Source organism: Dreissena polymorpha, chromosome 4 (assembly GCF_020536995.1).
Source record: "Dreissena polymorpha isolate Duluth1 chromosome 4, UMN_Dpol_1.0, whole genome shotgun sequence".
In the NCBI taxonomy this organism is placed as follows: domain Eukaryota; kingdom Metazoa; phylum Mollusca; class Bivalvia; order Myida; family Dreissenidae; genus Dreissena; species Dreissena polymorpha.
Window position 1 is genome coordinate 14,878,325 of NC_068358.1, and position 25,024 is coordinate 14,903,348.

The window sequence follows — 25,024 nt, forward strand, 5'->3', positions numbered from 1 at the left end:
TGTTGCGCTATTAGCTCTTAACCCTCTTCAGCCAATAAAAAGGCAAATTATAATGTTTACAAGATCACTTCAATGTCCTCTTACACAATGTCAACCCCACTTTCTCCTCTCCAAACATCCACCTTGGATCATTTTAACAAAACCATGTTCTATGATTATCTCATTAACTGATAAATGGCTGAAATTTGTGTGAGCTGAGATGGTAATTTTCACTTACCCTCAATATGGTAATAATGAAGAGGTCATTTGGTTACCTAACTAAAAGGGTTGGTGACTGTGAGTTTTAGTGTTGCTCCCACAGGTACAGAGGTTAGGTTGCTAATCTATTAAATGATGATCCATTACACAAACATTTACTTTGACATAAAACATAGTCCATTGGTCATTGCAAAAACAGTGTATAGCACTTTGCTGACCTTATGGATGACCCTTAGTATTTTCTAAAAAAAAGTAATTTGGCTGCCCTTTGAAAAAAAGTATTATCCAACAGGTCATGGCAGTTTTGTGTGATTTTGAAAGATTTATGGTCCTTGGTAATTTTTCTAATAAGTGCATAAAGTCAGTATGTGGCATGGTACAAATCAGAGGGTCATTTTTGAGGGCCCAGAAATGATAGGTAAACAAATATGATATGGTTGCCATTTATCCACCTGTCATTGTCCATCAGTCTCTGAGTCATGGCCTAAAGTAAGAGACAGTGCAGAATATTAATTGAATAAACAAACACATCATCCCTATTACTACATGCAGACTGTAGAATATTAACTAAATCAACACAGACATCACCCCAAATAGTTCAACATGGTCTGGTCTGCAGAATATTTACTAGATAAATAAAGGCATCAAAGACAACATTCCATACTAACTAAACAGAAATGCAAGTACAGATATCATAGTCTCTCAAAAGTGTAAACAGAAGTAAAAGTATAACCAAATTTAAAGGCTTAATCTTTAAAACTGGAGTTACCGCAATGGGACTGGACTTTTTTCAGGCTATAATGTTGGTCATACTGAGGCTCAGATTACCGAGTTATATTTAGGTCTTTTTTGTAGAGTCCATATTGGTATGCCTGAGTAAAAAGTAATATAGAAAACACTGAGGCTCATTATATGACTAACTTTAAATGAGTAAGGTTTGTTTTCTTATTATCTGGGATAAATGAAGAATGCTATAAGGATTCTTTGGATTACACTTAGTATTTTTTCAAACTCTTTCAGTTACAATGAAACTTGTTTCAAGACTATGTGGGTAACACTGAGGCTTGTGTCCATTCTTTTATGATTTAAAGAATATTCTAATTACATAAAAACATTTTTTTCATTTGCTTTATTTAGATGTTTTTCCTTACTGTAGAGTACTATGACATAAAACTGCAATCCTGATCTTTATTTCTATCATACTGAATAATAAGAGTTTCAAGTTGTGCAAACATATTAGTAACACAGACATATTATACAGTTCTGAAGCCTTATTTTACATAATCTTTGAAATTTAACAAAGGACATTGGTTCAGTCACCATGAATATGATATGAAGTATTTCTATTTGGCATAAGAACACTTTCATAAAAACAAAGATTTGAATAAATTAGTATTACATTTTATTTAAGTATTTCTCTTGCAACTGAAAATGATATCTTTACACACTGCTTCTCCTTTATACTGGAAACGGAAAAGCGAGACAAGCAAATATTGTGAGATTTGTAACAAAACTGAATATTTTTGATGAATAAGACAAATAAACATGCAGCCAAGTTAGTTTCAGCTCAATAATTAGGAAAAGCTAAGTAAATGTTGCTTAATATTTGGCAAACAAGTGGATTTGGCACACAGGTCAGTTGAATCAACACAGGTTTACTCCACCTGTTAGTCCCTGGGGTGAAAGAAGGGCTTTGTTCATGTGGACTGGCATGCTTTATTCACTGGGCTTGAATTACATTATAAATGCTTTCTGTCACCTCAAAGGTCTCTGTATCAGAAGGCAAATAACACACAATTAACAGCAACCTGTCACAATCAATTTAACAGGGTCACAAAAGCAATGAATACACAGGTCTTCAACTAACCTGTTAAAACCCTTCTGAAAGCAATAAACACTGAACGAGAGCGCCGATGGCGCTAAAAGCATAGTTGCAAGATACAGGGAAGTTGCTGCTGAAGTAAATGTTTAGGTCAAAATATACTAAATAGTTTCCTTATATGTTTCGATGTAAAAGCGACAACTTTGAGCGAAAATAAATACAACATTTTGCACATAGAGACCCCCATAACCATACCTTTTCTTGACGGGCATTCTTAGCTGAATCGATTTAAGCAATAAAAAAGATTTGTCATGTTCAAACCAAAAACAAATTCGACTCAAATCAAAATCGACTGTTTTTGCGCCTTTTTCGGCCGTTTTCTAGTGGATTGTAACCTTTTGCAGTGCCATTTTTTACTTTAATCTCCAACTTTATCCTATTTCAGGGATTAAGTAGTGAACACCTATGCTTACCCTATCAATATCTCCAAACGATAAAACTAGAACAAAGTGTATAACATGCCTTCGAGGAAAATATGATGATTTGTTTAGAAAGTACAGCCCTTCATGACTCGATTATTTAGTATATTGTAGCCTTAACGATTGCTGACATCACGAGTCGCTCCCCTTGTTAACAAAATGCTCTATTTTTAGAAACGGGAATTCCAAATAGTGACGAATGTGAATGGTTACAAAATGACATAACTATGAAAATAAATACGTAGAATTACATTATTTCACGCATACCATTATGCAACCATCCGTTTTCTTTTCCGACTTGATACATTTACAGCTTTCCATTTAATATTTTACAGACACAGCACTCGTCCAGAATTCGCGCGAATCCATTAAATCCGATGCCACATTTAAACCGTTAACTCTACTCGTAACGTAAATTTCTGGCTCAAAGTAAATCATTTTAACTTCAATTAACACATCTCTATTACTTTTAAACTCTACTTCATCAAATCCATAGAAAGGCACGTCAGAATCCATGTCATAAATCAGAAAACATTCATCGTACTCCGCCATTTTTTACACAAGAACAGAATTGTTTTACAAACGAAATTTGTTTTAGGTTATAAGAAGATTTTTTGACATAAAACGGTCTTAGAAAAATTCACTAAAAACGGTGTCAGCAATATTCTTGGAAGAAAACGTTAGAAAAACGTTTCCCCCAAAAAAATTGTAAGAATTACCATATGCTAAATTAAATAGATATTTCGTCTGATTTTTGATCAGGTAAGGCTTCATAATGGACAACCGATGTATGTGGATTTTTGAAATGTGGTATATACCATAAGCATAGGTGCAAGCACCTATGCTAAAAACTGAAATGACAACCCTTAAAGAAAGAGAATATATATCACATTGGTCAACTTTGTTTTCCACTAATCATTTGGCCCCAGACTGACCATTAACTCCCATAATAACCATGTAAATGAGCTTACAAAGCAGGGACAACTCCTTGCAGATTAAGTTCCTCAGGACAGGAAATAATTGGATACAAAACTAAGCCTCACTGTGGGAAAATGGGGCTTAACGCAATTTACGAAGTGTCATCCCAGTTTAGCCTATGCATTCTGGACAGGCCATTCAGGGATTACACTTTCCAATTTTATGGTATTTTTCATTTAAAGGAAGTCTCTTGTTAGCGAAAATCCAGTTTGAAGGATTGATGCCCCTGATTAGCCTGTGCAGATTGCACAGGCTTATCTTGAATGACACTTAACGCACATGCATTTATCCAGAACGCAACTTAATCCTGTAAATGAGCTCACTTAGCAGGGAGAACTCCTCGCAGAATAAGTTTCTCAAGGCAGGGAATTCAAATAAATTTGAGCAATGCCTCTGCATGAACCATTAGGCTACTGCATAAATGACCTGATTAGTCCTGACTGCTGTTTTTTAAAACAGGCTAGACAAGGCAAAACAAGAGAAAACACACACACAATTTTTTGACAATTTGATCAAGGAAAACAAATACTGCACATGAGTTCATTAGAATGTTACCTTATAGACATACACGTAAGACAACCAACAACTCTTGCTGAAAAAACAACAAAAACTAGAAATGTGTTTCAGACACTGTTGCCCCCACAACACATGCTTCAACACAGACAAATTTCCTATATAATCTTAAATAGTAACAAGAAATATCTTTTTCAAAAGATATACGGCGTTGAATTTGTGGTCATTGTTGATGAACAATCAAAAGTTATATCTATGAGATAAAAAAAGCGAGTTCTTAGCTGCACCACACGCAAATCAATTACGGGAGGCTTCGCCAGATTTCGTGGCTTATTTCGTTTTATAAGATACTATTGATCAGATATCTATATTTACAGGACAGAAAATCACAAAAAGAATGAAATAAATTAAAGCATATAGGTCAGCCGGCAACACACAAATCATCCGTACATATTTGAAATATTTATACGCGTCTTCTTCTAACAGACCTGTTTTGGGGTTTGTCGGACATCGTTATTAATGATTCATTTATTAATAGTATCTTATATCATCATCCTCATGCTAAATAAGATGGTCTATATGGTTGAATATTTCTAATTAAATCAATCAAAACTGTTACTTAATATGCAATTGTTGAAAACACACCAAGAATCTATGATTGACATACCATACTAATATCACCCAATATCTTCATTTACTAGCGGGAAATTTTATATTCAAATTGATTGGTCGCTTACAATTCTGTGAGGTCATACAAACCACAAGAATAAGAAATCTCCATGCATATTTCAGACACACAATCTCTGAAACAAGTATTTAACCACATCAAAACTTTCATTTCAATGGAAACATCTTTTATTTCACATTTTCAGCAACCAAAAACTGAGCAGTAAGATATAGATCTGACGGCTAATATGCACCATTTCTTTGTTAAGTTTCAATTTACACTCAACGTTGTGTTCAAATGTCAACTTTGACTGAACAATGCATTATTTGTTAAAATGTAATCAAGTTCATCACTCCAGTAATAAAAAAGGACTTCTATTCAGTGAAATAAAATGTATGACCCATGCAAATGAATTACAAATATTAAAGTAAAAAAGATTGTTTAAGACCGGTTGATATCAAGGCTGTTTATTCAATGAAGGGGGCGCAATAAATATTACATGCACCCAGTATGCACTCAATAATTCTACCACTGGAGTGATTCTTGTGTCTCTACATTAATGTTTTGTTTTGTCTGTTCTTTATTTAATCAAATATGTCAAGGATTTTAACACTTGAGTCTTTTATTAAAACAGTACATCGGAATGTGAACAAATGTTGACCTCAAGGGGATAATAGAAAACGTAATAACGGTATTATGGTTTAATATGTAGATAAGATGCTGTGTTCACAAAATGGATATGCCCCGAGAGGCAGCCTTATTATTTTTGATCCGTTGAACATTATGAATCCCTTAATTAGTGTGACTTAATAGTCCACAGTCTGTGTAAATGTGAAGGCTGGTCAGAATTTAAGTTTGCCAAGCATGGCATAAGACCCATTTTTGCAAAATGCAGCTTATATGTTTTCTTTAGAATTACAGAGGATAAATCACCAGTTGTCCTTACATCAAAAATGTATTAAGGGAAAAATTAGCTCAGTCGAGGAAACACTGCCCAGCCAATAAAGCATGTATTATTTCCCTAGCTATGAAACAATATTTCAATATCTCCTCACTGGGGGTGTGAGATATGAATACCATATTAGAAATGAAACATGGTGTGTATTGCAGCAATAATGCCATACAACTATTAGTGATATAATGATAGATATGCCATTTTACATTTGAAGGTAAAAATTAATATTATAAGCAGAGTAAATATTGTGTGTCCCCAATGACCATGTAATCAAAGTGTATCAATAATTTCTGATGGTTGTTTAATGACAGTACAGAGAGAAATTCTAACAGTCAGGAAAAAATATGTTATTTTTTCAATGACTTTTTTGTCACTGATTACAAGTCTGGCATCAATATGAGTGAGTATTCTGGAAAACAGGGCTAGAGTAATGCCAGAGACGAGACTAAGCAATCCACACAGGCTCATCAGGGAGGACACTTTCAACCAAGACTAGATTTTGGTTTAAATGAGACTTCCTTAAAACAAACAGTTTATATTAGGGACAATACTTTACTCACGTGCATTAACCTTGGTAATCATAATCCTTACTTTGGGTGTTCACATATTATTGCTTTGTATGAAACCATAGATATGTTTACCACTTAGTTGAATACTCAGCATGAATTTGTGCAGATGTGACTCAATTTACAGGGGTCATTTGAAGTATCCAATAAGATGTAGAGACAGATGTAAAGCCATGGACACAGCAAAAACTTTCAACATGCAGCCAATTTACTTCAGTAACCAGATATTGAAATGGCTCAGTAATTTTAATATGGGTGTACGCTGAAATAATTGTTATATATGGCTTGACAACACTTGACAACACTGGACACAATTGGAAAAAGACCTGTGTATTGTTAAATCTTGCTGGTAATAAAAAACATTTAAACATAAACACTTTTTGAAGTTCAGTTGCTGTTTTGTTGTTGTCTTTTAAAATAAACATTTATTGTCCTAATATTTGCTAAAATTATGAAGATAAATGTTGTAAAAATAATATAATCAATGTAAAACAACTGCATTTTTCCATTACTTAAAAGCAGTACTACTTCTTACCAGGTATGTTACGTGCAAGTGTCTAATGTTAGGAGCAAGGGATTTCAGATTTACACAATATTTACCCACAGGATTACACCATAAACATCTGGTTCAGGAATTTCCTTCATCTGACCTTACAACATACACTCTGACCCAACATGTCCCTTAACTAGTTGCTGACAGTAAACAAACAGAAGGAACTTATCAATCAAATCAGACTGACCTCAACTACCACAAACTAAATTAAAACAGAGAACAAACAAAAATATTGAAATGTGGAAATAAAAACATGTGATAATAAAGCAATTTTAATACATAGCAACAACATTCTTCTTACATAATGTACAATTAGGAATAATTTGGTAAACCTTAACAAAAATATTTTTTCAAAAACAAAGAATCTTGTTTTCTGACAGCAATTAATTAATCTTAAGAGTGAAGATTCTGTTTATTTTTAAAAGGATTGGTACAAAAGGTTCACATAAGAGAGTAACAGTTTTTAAAGTTGATGTTTCATACTTTTACCAACTAACGAAGGCTTTGTCATTTAATCCAAATCTGTACAACATTGTTAGCTGCAGATATATGATTGTATCTCTTTTATTATACTATAAATGATAGACATACCTTGTAATGATGGCAAAAAAAAAAAACACAATTGTTTATGTTTCTGATATAACTGCTTACAAGTTGGACAATAAAACTAGGAGTAAGTGTAATTAATCCAATACTAAAATATAAATCTCAGAAAATCTTGTTTAAAACAGTTGCTGTTTTTTCATTGCCTGTCAAGACTTTTATTACTAGACTGGTTAGTAAATAATGCTGTCAAAATTTAAAACTGGGCGCGGTGGGGTCATGATCTGGGTGGAAAAGAATTAGATTTATAAGGACTCGTACATCAAATGTTTGTACTGTTTATACTCTTACATCATATGTTTGTACTCTGCAACACCAGATATAAATATTGAGAAACTTTTGATCCATTAGTTTTTGTCTTATTTCTCTCATTCTTATTCTAATCTGCACCATCAGCAGTTTCTGCAAGAAATTACATATTACACATGCCTCGGAAACAATTTGCTCATCATAACTTTGCAGATCGCTATAAAGGCCACATGTTTCTCATGCAAATGCTTTATATCTTGCTCTTTTTTAACTTATAGTAAAATACAGTCTGAGAAAATTTTCTAACAGATAATATTGCAGATTCAAAAAGTGTTGCTTCTAAAAGTTAGATTTTGCCTTTACACAATCAATGACAATTTTAAAGTGTTACAGCAACAGCAACCACTATCAGCAGCAGATGCAAGCAGCACTTAAATAGCATTAGCTTATAATGTCTCATGCAGGACACATATTTTACAATGTCTGGACCCTTTGCATAAGATTCAAGGACTGTTCATGCATGAAAATGTTGGAAACATGGTTTGACCGTTATCGTTTTTGCAGGTACATTTTTTCTCTTTTATGAAAGCTTCAATTAAATACCTTTAAAATACCTGCTTTATTTTGATAGATCTTTCTGTGTTTTGGTTACAATGCACTTTTAACTTTTAACACAATTCAATACACTTGCAATAAATAATTACAAGGCAATTTAAATAACAAATACATCAATTTTACATAATTTGTCCATCATTCAACCAAAACCTCTTCAAGCATATCAGTTTGGTATTAAAACAGATTTCTCATTTTTAACTTTTTAATAACAAACACATAATCTTTGTGCATGCACTCACATTTTAGTTCCGAAACATCAACTTTCTTGTGTACATCTTCTCAAACTTCCTTTGATCTTCATACAATTCAATAAATCACATTTCCCAATATCATGCTTACATTGCAAAACATGTTGCCTATTCATGGACTGATTACACTATTTATGGAAATGTAAACATCGCCTGCAAATCTGGGGTTAAGGGAAGACAATTTATTGCAACAAATTATGTAATAATGCTACAGAGATATGCTAACACCGGACCAATCCCTTACATGTTCAAAATGCTTGGAACAAAATAACTTTGGTTTTGGATGCAGAATACCATGGCAATAGAATTTATGCAAATAAAGAATAGAAAATAAAAACATTAAATATTCAAAATGCATAGAGCAAAACAAAGGGACTACAGAAATCTTGTTTGATATAAATGATGGTGACGGGCACATGTCTCAAATCAATTAGCTCCAGGCATGAGCGATAAAACACAGGTGTTTATTTCATCTTCATAGAGATAGCATTCACTCTTTCTATCTTAAGCTGAGGAATAAATTTACAAAAATATATTTAATTTGACTTAGGCTTTTATTTCTTGCATAAAAAATAAAAAGAAAATAATGTTCCCATTCAATACACAGGTTAATTTTGTAAACTTTCCATAAGCATGTTGTTCTTATATTTCTCAAATGTCTGTCAAAACCAGTCTTTTGTTTTATTCCATTCTTTAAAGTCAATTAAAGATGTTTGAATATTAAACTGTTAATGTAAATAATAGCGAAATAAAAAGTATAATAATATATTTCAGTAATCACTCACATTATTTTCCAATATCCAAACTCTTCTATTACAATGTAATTGTCATTGAAAGCCGGATGGGCGTGTGAGTCTTAATTGAGATAGATTGCGCTTCATGCAAACTGTACTAGTTCTAGTTCTGTACTAAGAACTGGGAATTAAAAGCAACAATTATTTATTTCTTTAAAAGTGCCTGCAAAGATGCCAGCATTTAAAAGAACATGCTTTATCTTAAAATCTGTTCATATATCTGCAATTTTAGTAACCAATGACTAATTTGGGCTATAGGTACATGCAAAAAAGACTCCCAAGAAAATGTAACAAGGCCTTGATGAAGTTGATCATGATTTGTTGACCTTCATATTCCCTAGAAGATTTCAGCACTTCATTTTCATGGACTTTTAAAAAGTCTTGTCAGTGTTGCAAGCATGATCATATCTTTTACTATGGCCACATCAAAGTGAACAACAGCCAACAGCAGCAGCACATCCCAGGGTGTGAACACTGGCATTTTTATAGCCATCTGAGACACCTGTGGAGCTAATGCTGTTAAAGAATCCCACACTTCACAGTTCTCCAGCAAATTGTTCAGGTAATTTCTCAGTTCCAATAGTCCAAGTCATACATCAAGGTGCTACCAGGCGTCTGTCTCTGGTAATTGTGACAGACATGATTCAGGTAAGATAACTCATTTAGGCGGAAAATAATGGGGAGAGTATGGATAGTACAATTTGCGGGTTTGTTATTTATGAGGTTGCTATAATTTTATAATGTTATAAGGGAAAATAGTAAAAGGACATAGGCAAATTCACTTTTGATTCAGTTTAAAGATATGTTATGCCTGTTGTAAGGATAAAACATATGCACCACTATTATAGTTGCTAACAGGCCACAGGGCCAAATTAAAATAAAAATAACTGTGCATGTTTGGTAATAATGTTACCAAATATAATTGAAATTCTCTTGACAAAATGGCAGTTCCCTTGAGTTAGAGACTCATAAAGCCAGCCAAAGTGCATTTAACGACTAATAAAAGGAGCAGACTTTGTCAGGAAATGACCAAACAATAGGACATAAAAGTATTGGAAAAATAATTGCTGTTGAAATATAGAGAGCTTCCACATTGTAAGTTTAAGCCAACATAACTTAAGAGCTGTCCAAAGACTAGTGCTGCAACAATACGCCAAAAAGCGTATTGCGATATATTGTCAGCTCAAAAACCCGTATTGCAATAAATCGCAATATATTGCTTACTTGTACCAAAATTATGACTGGCCAATTACCCGATAATCCCGTATATTCCAGTTTTAAAGCAAATTCTGGTAAATGTTTACTATAAAAATGCTCAAGAATAACACAAAACACAAACATTCACCAATTTTCTTACATATCAAATACATTTTGGCATTTGTTACTATTTAAAGATGTGATGAAATAACTTCCAATCGGGCGTTTTTTTTTCCCACTGAACACGCGTAAATCGCCTGACGTGATGTTCCCGTTTTATACAACACAAATACACCCACACTTTGCAGGGATGAGGTGTTAAAAATTTGCATTTCATATTAAATGTTTCTCTGTTCCATATTGTTTTAAAATTTAGTTCTCTGATATAAAGATAATGCAGTAAAATTTAGTTCTCTGACATTGAGATAAAACAGTAAAATATCAAAGAAAAACAGGCCAAAGTCTGACATTTTCTTATTTTATTATTTGTCTAGATATGCTTTAAAACTCACCACAGGTGTTATAGGATTTAAAATTTTCCGGACCCCCTATTTTTATGTATCATATCCAGGCCTACAGCTCAAAAAATGCTACCTGCTTTCTGTGCAGGGCCCACAGGCAACATGTGTTAATTGGGTATCACAGGCATGTGGGAGGATTAGCAGTTATTGCTACAGCCTCTTTGATACTTTGATACATTGGCATGGCATCAAATAACTGTACAATACTGAAGAATATCTCAAATACCCAACAGAATTGTCATCAATAGAATAATGAAGAACAAGACTATTGCCAAGCAATATATGTCCCCTACCGGCTCCACCATTGTCAGAAATTCCACCATTGTCAGATTATTTTATTATTATTTTTGTTTCCATAGCAACCAGAATTTTTGTCGTAAGAACAAAATGAAATGACGTGCATAATGTCCATATTGCCATCTATCCATGTTTCAAGTTTCATGAAAAAATATGAAGAACTTTAAAAGTTATCACAGGATCCAGAAAACTACCATTTTCAGCAGTATTTCTAGGCTATTTGTTGTCATAGCAACCAGAATTTTTGACTTAGGAAAAAAATGAAATGACGTGCATAATGTCCATATTGCCATCTATCCATGTTTCAAGTTTCATGAAAATATAAGAACTTTTAAAGTTATCGCAGGATCCAGAAAAGTGTGACAGACAGACAGACAGACTCACAGACACACAGAGCGAAAACCATAAGTCCCCTCCAGTGAAACCGGTAGGGGACAAAAAAGGTAAACAAAAAACAGGATTCTTGTTTGAATTGCATGCTTTTATCTAAGTGAATACAACAAGAATAGGCTGTGGTAACATTTATTGACAAGTTTCCTAAATTTGTTACACACCGATAGTTATATATTCTTATATCATGATCCACTTAAATGCACATACTTATTTAACCAGAGATGTAATATACAACCAGCAAGATTTATCCACATCAGGATCACTGTTAAAATAGTTAACACTAAGAAACACTAAGTGTAAATAGAACTGAACTTATCAAATTATCTTCATTTATCAAAGAAGCATTAGGTGTACGTTCTGCCTTTTATAACAATATTGTGTAATTGTTCATCTCCACTGCCTATTGGCAGTCATTAATAAACAGACTCTAATTAACTATTGTTACATGAATAATACTTACTTCTTTCTTACTGTTTATAAACTGTATGTTTATTAAATAACCATTGCTGTAATGTATTTCTTATACACCATTGTTTAAATGAAATGTTGTTAGTGTGTAAAATTCACGTTGTCACTTTGTAATTTCTTGTGTTATAGACGATGTACCATGTACAAGTCTGAAATAAACTATCTATCTATCTATCTATCTACTAAGGCTAGTATTCCATCTGTCCGTATCCGCATCCGCATATCTGCATCCGCAAAAAAATATAACAAGTTGAAATGCACTGCGCTTATTCCATTCATCCGCATCCTCATATCCGCATGCGCAATAGGCGTACGCAAAAGAACGCTCAAATGAGCATTCTAGTGCGGATGCGGACAAGATACGATGCATTTAGCAGGATGAGGGGGCTGTCATCTCAAAAATCAACTGAAAAACTAATCGAATTCGTGAAAATTTACCCGGAATTATACAACCAACGCAGTTCTGCATATCGGGACTCTGATTTCACTTCAAATGTTTGGAAAAGCATAGCCAGGGCACTAGAAAAAGATGTTTCGGATATTTACCATTTGTATTCTTTTACAAACAGAATGATGATTTGTACCTTATATCCACTTAAATTCACGCCTGTCCTTCATAGTAATCATCTCAATTATAATTTTCAGTTTTATCCATATAAAAAAAGAAAGATACGTTCCACGTATGCGGATAAATGGAATATAGCGTCCGTATTATGATTTTGCGGATACGGACACAGATACGGATGTGGATACAGATGCGGATAGATGGAATACTAGCCTAAGGACTGGCAAAGAAATGTTCAACCTAGCTCAGGGAAAACCAGGTTTAATGCAATTAGCCTCCGAGTTTAGCCTGTGCAGTTCGCTTCAGCTATTCAGGGGCAACACTTTCCACTTTATGGAAAAAAACAAGGGCTGTTTGTAAAACATGCTTGCCCCCCATATGGGCTGTCCGTTGTAGTGGCAGCCATTGTGTGAATACGATTTTTGCCACTGTGACCCTGACCTTTGACCTAGTGACCTGAAAATCAATAGGGGTCATCTGCGAGTCACGATCAATGTACCTATGAAGTGTCATGATCCTAGGCAAAAGCGTTCTTGTGTTATCATCCGAAAATCATTTTACTATTTCGGGTCACTGTGACCTTGACCTTTGACCTTGTGACCTCAAAATCAATAGGGGTCATCTGCGAGTCATGATCAATCTACCTATGAAGTTTCATGATCCTAGGCGTATGCGATCTTGAGTTATCATCCGGAAACCATTATACTGTTTCGGGTCACCGTGACCTTTGACCTAGTGACCTGAAAATCCATAGGGTTCATCTGCGAGTCATGATCAATCTACCCATGAAGTTTCATGATCCTAGGCGTATGCGTTCTTGAGTCATCATCCGGAAACCATTTTACTATTTCGGGTCACCGTGACCTTGACCTTTGACCTAGTGCCATCAAAATCGATAGGGGTCATCTGCGAGTCATGATCAATCTACCCATGAAGTTTCATGATCCTAGGCGTATGCGTTCTTGAGTTATCATCCGGAAACCATTTTACTATTTCGGGTCACCGTGACCTTGACCTTTGACCTAGTGACCTCAAAATCAATAGGGGTCATCTGCAAGTCATGATCAATCTACCCATGAAGTTTCATGTTCCTAGGCGTATGCATTCTTGAGTTATCATCCGGAAACCATTTTACTATTTTGGGTCACCGTGACCTTGACCTTTGACCTAGTGACCTCAAAATCTATAGGGGCCATCTGCAAGTCATGATCAATGTACCTATGAAGTTTCATGATCCTAGCCCCAAACGTTCTTGAGTTATCATCCGGAAACCACCTGGTGGACGGACCGACCGACCGACCGACAGACCGACCGACCGACCGACCGACATGTGCAAAGCAATATACCCCCTCTTCTTCGAAGGGGGGCATAATAAGTAAGTCTTTTCTAAATGAATATCCTGTCCAGGCACAAAGTGTTATCACTGATTAGTCAGTGACGACTGCACAGGCTTTTCTGTGACAATACCTTACACACATGCATTAAGCCCAGTTTTTGCAAGAGCGTTCGATAGTCCTGTTCCCAGACACTTTATTCTATACCTGGCACCAATTCAGGGCAAATTGTGGGGCTATAATGAGTTTCAAGGCAATCAGAAAAAAAAACTATGTCTGCCAGTGATAGAAAATTTTCATTCAAATATGTCAGACACTATCAGGCTGATCTGTGATGTCTTACATGGAAAAGAATATGTTATGTGAAATGTGCAGGCTAAAAACTTTTTTGATTCATCAATAATTTGTTACACTAATGAATTGTTTAACTATAATGCCTGACTTTGAATGATAGTGTTTATTAAAACAGTAAAAAAAGTGTTGTTGTTTTTATATAATTGACAAACAAATAAAATTCTTGTGTGGAAGTCTGAATATTTGAAAACAATCTAATGAAATATTTCATTTCAACAACTGTTCTTTTAACAATTTTGTTTTTACCTACATTTCCATAAATTGCACCTGTTGCCAAGCGTTTTAATGTGTCTACGAGTATAAGCTTTCTGTCATGGATATCAAGCACTCAGAAAGCTTTTTTTAAATTGCCTAATTATATCAGTTGAGAGGTTGACATTTCATTATCTTATCTGTCAAAATATGGGTTTTGCATTTAGTCTATTGCCAATTGTTAAATAAGGCAGCAAATTATATATAATTATCTTTGAAACTTCTCGTTATAAGAACGATTTACACAATTATGAGACAGTTAACAGTGATCCATGTTAAATGATTTCATAATTAAAGCTCACACAGGCTACCAAAGGTAATTCATTTCATTTAAAGCGTAGCTGTCATAGATTTATTGTTCAATTACCACCGAAAATTCTTAGGTATACAGGGTTTTTTTTTCAATCAACTCTATTTTTGGTTAATAATGATCGCTCATGGTGTTTGTTAAAACATAACTCCTAGCCCCCATTTTTTTTACATGAATCTCTAAAACGATCCCTACCGGAATTGGCGCCAAGAAAAAACACCATAGTATTATGTGTCAATAAAGATCAAAAAGTAACCATAAAATGCTTTGTTAACACCACCCACTGTCTGAATATTACACCAATAAAGCTACATGCAATCTTACCTCCAACTGATGAACCGCCCTGGTTTCCCTGTCGAATGGCTTGCCACTGGCGCGGATCACACCTGCAAATAGACAACAACTAAATACAACAAGCAGTTCAAGACAAACTTCATTTATAAATTGTGTGCAGTGTTAAATAAAGTCACTTCTAATTAGCATAGATGCTTGCACCTATGCTTAAGGTATATACCACATTTTGAAAATCCACATCGGTCGGTTACCCTTTATGAAGCCTTACCTGATAAAAAATCAGACGAAAGATCTATTTAACTTAGCATATGGTAATTCTTACAATTTTTTGGGGGGAAACGTTTTTCTAACGTTTTCTTCCAAGAATATTGCTGACACCGTTTTTAGTGAATTTTTCTAAGACCGTTTTATGTCAAAAAATCTTCTTATAACCTAAAACAAATTTCGTTCGTAAAACAATTCTGTTCTTGTTGATAGTGACCTCACACCTAATTTATATGGGATCCCAATTTCTATTTCCTTCGTTTACTGTTCTGTGAGAGGTCAAATGTTTACATAACTGAATTAATAAGGCCCTGGTTAAAGTATATGTAACATTTCATCGGTTAATTATAAATAGAAATTAAAACATATTCTCAGCAGGAAGTGGGGCATAAAGCACTTTTATTCTTTGAAAATGTGTAAAAAATGGCGGAGTACGATGAATGTTTTCTGATTTATGACATGGATTCTGACGTGCCTTTCTATGGATTTGATGAAGTAGAGTTTAAAAGTAAGAGATGTGTTAATTGAAGTTAAAATGATTTACTTTGAGCCAGAAATTTACGTTACGAGTAGAGTTAACGGTTTAAATGTGGCATCGGATTTAATGGATTCGCGTGAATTCTGGACGAGTGCTGTGTCTGTAAAATATTAAATGGAAAGCTGTAAATGTATCAAGTCGGAAAAGAAAACGGATGGTTGCATAATGGTATGCGTGAAATAATGTAATTCTACGTATTTATTTTCATAGTTATGTCATTTTGTAACCATTCACATTCGTCACTATTTGGAATTCCCGTTTCTAAAAATAGAGCATTTTGTTAACAAGGGGGGCGACTCGTGATGTCAGCAATAGTTAAGGCTACAATATACTAAATAATCGAGTCATGAAGGGCTGTACTTTCTAAACAAATCATCATATTTTCCTCGAAGGCATGTTGTACACTTTGTTCTGGTTTTATCGTTTGGAGATATTGATAGGGTAAGCATAGGTGTTCACTACTTAATCCCTGAAATAGGAAAAAGTTGGAGATTAAAGTAAAAAATGGCACTGCAAAAGGTTACAATCCACTAGAAAACGGCCGAAAAAGGCGCAAAAACAGTCGATTTTGATTTGAGTCGAATTTGTTTTTGGTTTGAACATGACAAATCTTTTTTATTGCTTAAATCTATTCAGCTAAGAATGCCCGTCAAGAAAAGGTATGGTTATGGGGGTCTCTATGTGCAAAATGTTGTATTTATTTTCGCTCAAAGTTGTCGCTTTTACATCGAAACATATAAGGAAACTATTTAGTATATTTTGACCTAAACATTTACTTCAGCAGCATCTTCCCTGTATCTTGCAACTATGCTTTCAGCGCCATCGGCGCTCTCGTTTTTCTTTTGTACCCCTGGAAATTAGCATATAATTTAGTGGTTGCGTTTTCAAAAACATTTGTTACAAAAAATGTCAAAAACTTAATAATATTCCAGACTCTTATTCTGTAAAATTGATTAAAACAATTTTTTTTTGATGCATTAACTTCTTTTATTTGACCAAAGCAGATAGCATAAATGGTCCTCACCACTAAACTGACCAGAGTGACCTCAGATGACCTTTTGTTCAAGGTCAATCAGGTACAAGTCAATTAGCCAACTAGAAAAACTTATTCAAGCATGTGAAGTCATGCCCAGGGGAAATCTGAACAAAGGCAAATAAAACATTGTTAGTTTCTGCTAACCCAAACAACCCTTACTTTTTGTGCGGACCCTAACATTTTTGGGGTTTAAAGTGTGATTTTTCTGTTATTTTTTATTAATTCACTAAAATGACTATTCAGTTTGCTATCATTTTGCTGGATTTAATCTGCTTTGCTTAATGGAATTTACACTCAAATTACAAAATTTTGTATAAGATGTTGAAGATTTCTACATATAATTGCTTATTCTTACTAAATCGGGGTAAATTAAACACAGTTAATGTTAAAAAAGTGCTGCCAACCTACTATTTGTTTTTTTGGCAATATAAGTGGAAACACATTTTTTTGGCTTTTAATGCTTTGAGGCCTACAGTGAACACCAAACCATAAACATCTTGTACATGTAAACTCTTGTTGTCAAAGCTTTCAGCCATGTTCTGATTTAGGGATAATGGTCCAAACATAATGGTCAGAACATGTTAATATGGTGGTAATGGGCACATGAACAAGTGGTCAACAAAAATCAATGTCAACACTGGTTTAAATAGGAGGTGGTATTGAGAGTTGTTGTCTACTCAGCATTGTCAGCGTGTACAAACGATGAATTAGGTAAAGAACATTATATTGATCTTGCTCTTAAATGAAATCACCGACTATTACCTGTCTATTTTCAAGAAGAACAATCACATTAAGCAGAATTAGTATACTTTCATATCTGCACAGTTTGATGACCTGAAATCTTTGTCCATTTGATCTTCTAATTGTTTGCAAAAATTCTCATGACATTGTACAATTGCACAAATAATTAATTAAGCACATGGTAAAGTGTTCTTTCTTATAAACAGTCTGTCTATAACAATTAAAAAAGTGTCTATTTTTTTAGCATGAACTGAGTTGACCCGTTTATGGGTTGATGGGTTCAATGGAGCATAGCTACATAACCTAGTCATGTAACATTGAATGGGTGTTCCTTTTTGTGCTACATTAAAACACCTATTGAAAAATCTGCTTCCATGATCGGATAATAGCAAATAAACTGACAATAAATGTGCTTCTGAGAACTTGAACAACGTTGAGGACCCAAGTGTTGTGTTTTTGTAATCTTTCAGCCATTTTCATGCGAAAACATTTCATGCCATTCTGATCCTATGTTCACAAAGAAACATCATCTTTAATTTTGGACCAACACTCAAAACAAACACAAATCATCTCCTGATTTCTATCTGCACCCTGACCCATGCACTAATATCTTTCAAGTCCAGAATAGTCGGTGATTGATTGAAAATCAAATAAGATTTCTCATCCAATGGCAATGCATTCAAGCCCAACTGGTCACTGTAGTGTGCAATTTTGTCTTGTAATTGGTAAGAAAATGGGTCTGCAAGAAATACCCCAGTGCAAGGATTAACATTTCTTGATCTCGGTCAACGAGAATGACACTGAGCAACAACCTTGTATCGATTACCTTCCAAACAATGACCGCTCGAGTCAAGCCAGAGTCACTTGCATGCAAAAATGGACATACTGACAATAGAGATACTGCAGAGCCTGACATTGTAGCCACATAGCATGTGCTTTTGGGTTCATCGCTTTAACCTTTTACGGTGAACTCTTGCGTGCTGGTATGCAAGCAAATCTACAAGACGATCATTCTTTTGTGGTACATCACAAGGCATTGTATTAATAAGGGATTAAAATGTCTGTCCAGAAAGCGGCTTTCTTTACTTATGGTATCCCTTTGTTAAATACAGTTGTTATACAGGGTAAATGTCAGGCTGAGGTTTATAAATCTACATTTCAAAGAAATTAAAGCAGTAATACAGGGATTTATTTCACAAGAAGTGAATCATGCATTTAAATAAAAGTGGCGGGAAGCAAGATATCAGTAACAAGTTGCTGTGCACAAATACAAGAGAAAGAAACAGTTATAAAACAATTAATTGTTACTTTGTACCTAAATAATTTATATGGTTTTTGCCATCAACTATGTACATCACTTCTTCCCATTTATTCTACAAAAACAAAAAGACAAATTCCCAGTTGTCAAATGAAATGATGTTAGGGATACAATATGTTTATTTATTGTCTTAGGAGAGATAGCAGACACATTATTGCACATGATCTGTTTCACGCTTTGCCTTAATGCAATTATTTCCAGATCAAAGGATTTTTGTCATAACAACATGCCAAATTTCGCTCATTTACATAATCATAAGTTTGTATTAACAAACATTTTTGAGCTGAAGTTGTAAAGACATTGATTAGTTTAACCTCTTCAGCTATCATTGCATTTTAATTTCATTCAGTTAATTAGTGTGTGCAAAGTGAATCTTTATTACATTCCTATAACAAGAAGTAGAGAGCACGTAAACTTAGTTTGATTCATTAACAATGCATTTAGTTATCATCAATCATGTTTTTTTGCTCTTTTTATATTATTGTAACAGAAAACATCTTCCAGCTATATTTCTCATAAACAGTCATTGGAAAGTAGGTAGGCCATACAATGTGACATACAGGTTATAATTTGTGACAAAAAAAACAATCAGCCCTATTTTCAATAGCAATCATTGTTTTCATTTAATACTAATAACAGAGTATTTTTGCACATATTGTTAGGGTGTTAACTTTCTTTCATTCATCTGTAAGCAGACAGTTCAAAGTATAAATAGGAGCACCGTCTTTTAAAACAAGAGCACCGCATAACGGATGCCAACGCTCGGCTGCGGATGCATTTTTGAATAAATAAAAGATTGTCCGATTTTTTTATTTTTTTAAAGAGGTCACAGTGACCTTGACCTTTGACCTAGTGACCCAAATATGGATGTGGCGTGTAGAACTCATCAAGGTGCAGCTACATATGAAGTTTCAAAGTTGTATGTGGAAGCACTTTGATTTTAGAGCCAATGTTCAAAACCTTGACAAAATGTTAAGATTTTAGCACGACGCGGACGACACGACGACGGACACGACACGACAAGCTGGCTATGACAATACCGAAAACAGCCAAGCTAAAAATGAGTCTTTAATGCCAAAAGAATGTGGCCAACAGTCTGGTCTGGAGCTGTGCTGTCTGTTATAAAATCATGCAATGTTTCGTGGTCTCATTAGCCGACAGGGCAGCTTCTGGCCAGACTGCACAAATGTGCAGGCTATTCTGGAGCTATGCTGTCTGTTATAAAGTCATGCAAGGTTTCCTGGTCTCATTAATGGACAGGGCAGCTTCTGGCCAGACTGCACAAATGCGCAGGCTGTTCTGGAGCTATGCTGCCTGTTATAAAGTCATGCAAGGTTTTGTGGTCTCATTAGTGGACAGGGCAGCTTCTAACTGTACAAATGCGCAGGCTGTTCTGGAGCTATGCTGTCAGTTATAAAGTCATGCAAGGTTTCCTGGTCTCATTAGTGGACAGGGCAGCTTCTGAACAGACTGCACTAATGCGCAGGCTGGTCTGCAGCTATGCTGGCAGGATATGACATATATCCATATTCCTTGACCCGTCTCATATTCAATCAGACATAAGTAACAGCATTAAGTATTTCGAAAAAAAAAAAAATACTTTGGTAACAGGTGCTTCCAAATGTGGGAAGGAAGGAGAAGGGAAAGGGTCAACATTAAGTGGCTAGGAAGGAGGAGGGAAAGGGTCGTCATATTTTTGTCATCTCAAATTACATAACAATGCAAATTTTCTTTATTTCTATTAAAACATATTGAATTTAATTGGTTTGTTTTCATGCAGTTAACTTTAATGCAAAGATTGATAAATTACCCCTTAATCTGAATTCTTCCATCTTTCAATTGTATAATGGTGCTTAACTCACCAGTATGTGTCTTGAATTTAATGAAACATACATATACAGAGTGTGAATGCGAAATATGGGGCCTATTGTTTGTTTAATCCAGAAATGTTTCATAAGAACAAATCAGCCTTATATTCAACAGACCAATTACAAAATCAAGTGAGCAATCAAGTTAAATAAATATATTCCAATCCATTACAATATATTTTTTATCTAAGGTCTCTTAAACACTAAAAAGTTTAATTAACGATGATATTGCAAGTTTTTAGTTTGTTTTGTGTTGTTTTTCTTATGTCACTGAACTGTTCAACAAACAAAAAAACATGCCGTGCAGGGGACAAATTAATGTTTGCTCTGCAATTTTAAACAAACATTGGTGACACAGTTTCCTTTCATAACCCACACAAAGCAATTCTTTATCTGCAACAATTAACATAGGCCCCACTGAGTTGATAACATAAACCAGGAATAGAAAGAAAATTTGACTTTTTAATAGACAATGCACACAGAAGAAGGTTGACACTAGTAGGATGTGTGTTTTGTTGTGTGTTTTTTTAAAGATAGTAAATGTGACAGGCTCGACAAATGTATACCAAAAAGTAAAATGAATAGTGGCATTTAAACCATCAGGTCTATACATAAACTAAAACTATGTGAATGTAGACTATGTATAACAATTATAAGGCTATATTGTTTCATATAGTCAGTATGGCGCGCCAGCTTGTAGACACTGAAATTAAAGCGTCTCAGGACTTTAGAAATAACAGTTCGCAAGTAAACTTTAATTACATTCATGCAAACAAATCTGGCTAGGTGTTGAATAAGAAACACTAACATTTCCTTTAAAAAAAGGATCAAATTATCATCCATGCTATCTTAAAGCATCACCAACTCAAAACCAGTATAATTCAATGTAGTGATACTTGTATCTTGTTTAATTTGCTCTGAGTTGTGCAAAGCAAACCCAAAAATTGACTTAATCCCATTAATTAAAAAAGACACCATTTATCTGTCAACATTTAAAGACATTAATAAATGCAAAATTTGACACGCCCTTATCTAATCTCTTCTTAACACCTTAATTTTCTTGGAGCCATGTGAAGCACTCCTTAAATGGTCATTTTCAAACAAAAAGCTGCCTGATAAGCCACGTTTACAACAGTAGCAATATGGACACAGGTGGCTAATGAATACAGGACCGCTTTTACTATCATCACAAAACTTGTTTGCATTACAAATCAGAAAAGCTAGTTTATGGCTGGAGTTTTTACTTTTCAGTTAAAATTTGTAAAGCTCATGATTATTTTGCCCATTTGCAGATAATGATGATAATGATTTCCAAATTTCCAAAAATTGACGAGGCTGATTTTACAACATCATGCTGACGCATAGAGTGATTATGATGATGATGATGATGATGATGAGGAGGAGGAGGAGGAGGAGGAGGAGGAGGAGGAGGAGGAGGACTGAGTCTGAATTTAAAAACAAAGCATATCTTCACAAAAAACAAATCCAACATTTTAATAATTGACAGCAAGACTTTACAACACGGAAAAGGAACACAAAAACAACATACATTGTCTTACTGTAGACATGTGTGGTCTGAACATAAACTCTCCAATAGAGAAGATCTAATCATTTAAAGCTGTTTCCAAATTGTATTTCTTGACCTTTTAGTGGATAATTGGATCAGTCGATTTCAAATCACATCTCAACACCTTCCAATGAGGTATGTCAGTCTTAAAAACAACTCAGGCAGGCGACTAACCTGTGACTTTAACGCTGCAGCCTTTATAATGTTTGTTGTGCCCAGGATAATGCAATTTGCATAAATGAAGCACTTAAAGTTATGTGCAACATGTTGTGTCGCAAAATAAGAACTTCGATGGTAGCAATCAAAGTTAAACCTTGCACAAATTATCTTAACTAAATTTTAATTTAGTCAAGAACCTGTGGTCTTATTTACGGATGCTGCCACCAGTCCATTTGTACAAATTTCCATGTTACTTGTACACTAGCCGAGCTAGTAGAAATTAAATAAGTCATTTGTTTCTACAACTACAGTTTATTTACATAAAATACACACATTTTATGTCAGCATTTCCAACAAAAGTCACACATTAGATATATACATCACGTCAGAAATATGTTTAAGTTTAGATACATTCTAAAAGCTCCAAAAACAACAAAAACATCCAAAAAAGCATCCCTTTCCCATATAACTTCAGGTTTATATAATTAACCCCCTACCCGAACTCTCAGGTTAACCTGAATCCTCGGTTAACCTGAATCCTCGGTGAACCTGAATCCTCGGTTACTTTAAGAGTACCTGAAATTGTATTTAATCATGGACCTGACCATTCAATACCGAAGTGTCAGATACCCATTGATAAACAATATCCCCCATCGATAAGCAATTATCCAGAACTGACCTGATAATGAGTTTTCTAGGTGTACCTGAGTTTACATAATATATTGTAATCTACCTAAAGAACTATCACCTTAGATACATGCACATGTTTTATGTAGTAAAATATTGATACCAGTATTAATGAATAATACCTCAAAAAGTGAAAATAATCATTATTGCTATAAAAAACATTTTAGATGCAAAATAGAAAAGGAATCACTAATAAAGAAGCAAATGTATGATTTTTAAAAACTGCAACAGTTGCCAATTTAAAACTCTCCATTCGTGAAAATGCAAGGGATTCAATCACATTCATTCAATTATTTATAATATTTTTCGTTTAAAGAAAGTCTCTTCTTAGCAAAAATTCAGTTAAGGCAAAAAGTGTTGTCCCAGATAAGATAAATCAGGGATGGCACTCTACCCATATGCATTAAAACCCCTTTATTGTCCCAGATTAGATAAATCAGGGATGGCACTCTACCCATATGCATTAAAACACCTTTATTGTCCCAGATTAGATAAATCAGGGATGGCACTCTACCCATATGCATTAAAACCCCTTTATTGTCCCAGATTAGATAAATCAGAGATGGCACTCTACCCATATGCATTAAAACACCTTTATTGTCCCAGATTAGATAAATCAGAGATGGCACTCTACCCATATGCATTAAAACACCTTTATTGTCCCAGATTAGATAAATCAGGGATGGCACTCTACCCATATGCATTAAAACCCCTTTATTGTCCCAGATTAGATAAATCAGAGATGGCACTCTACCCATATGCATTAAAACACCTTTATTGTCCCAGATTAGATAAATCAGGGATGGCACTCTACCCATATGCATTAAAACACCTTTATTGTCCCAGATTAGATAAATCAGAGATGGCACTCTACCCATATGCATTAAAACACCTTTATTGTCCCAGATTAGATAAATCAGAGATGGCACTCTACCCATATGCATTAAAACCCCTTTATTGTCCCAGATTAGATAAATCAGGGATGGCACTCTACCCATATGCATTAAAACCCCTTTATTGTCCCAGATTAGATAAATCAGGGATGGCACTCTACCCATATGCATTAAAACACCTTTATTGTCCCAGATTAGATAAATCAGGGATGGCACTCTACCCATATGCATTAAAACACCTTTATTGTCCCAGATTAGATAAATCAGGGATGGCACTCTACCCATATGCATTAAAACCCCTTTATTGTCCCAGATTAGATAAATCAGGGATGGCACTCTACCCATATGCATTAAAACACCTTTATTGTCCCAGATTAGATAAATCAGGGATGGCACTCTACCCATATGCATTAAAACACCTTTATTGTCCCAGATTAGATAAATCAGAGATGGCACTCTACCCATATGCATTAAAACACCTTTATTGTCCCAGATTAGATAAATCAGGGATGGCTCTCTACCCATATGCATTAAAACCCTTTTTTCACAGAGCCTGGCTCATATATATTTGCTGCTTTAAAAATATTGTCCACCATATCATTATAATCAAATCTACTGCAGAAATGTGTATTTCTTCTTATTTCTTAAATCATATATAACATTGTGAATATGGAGCCAATGTGTACTTATTATGCACGCAAAAATATTGCAAAAATATTCCATTTGTC

At 34.6% G+C, this 25,024-nt stretch overlaps 1 protein-coding gene across 2 annotated transcripts in view; it reads right to left on the minus strand.

Moving 5' to 3' along the window:
- LOC127879703 (protocadherin Fat 1-like) overlaps nucleotides 1–25,024 on the minus strand; it is a 197,054-nt gene that overhangs the window by 99,915 nt on the left and 72,115 nt on the right. For both annotated transcript variants that reach the window (XM_052426697.1, XM_052426698.1), the window contains exon 4: nucleotides 15,256–15,317. In XM_052426697.1, the coding sequence (XP_052282657.1) occupies nucleotides 15,256–15,317 (62 nt within the window). The remainder of the gene's footprint in view (nucleotides 1–15,255; nucleotides 15,318–25,024) is intronic.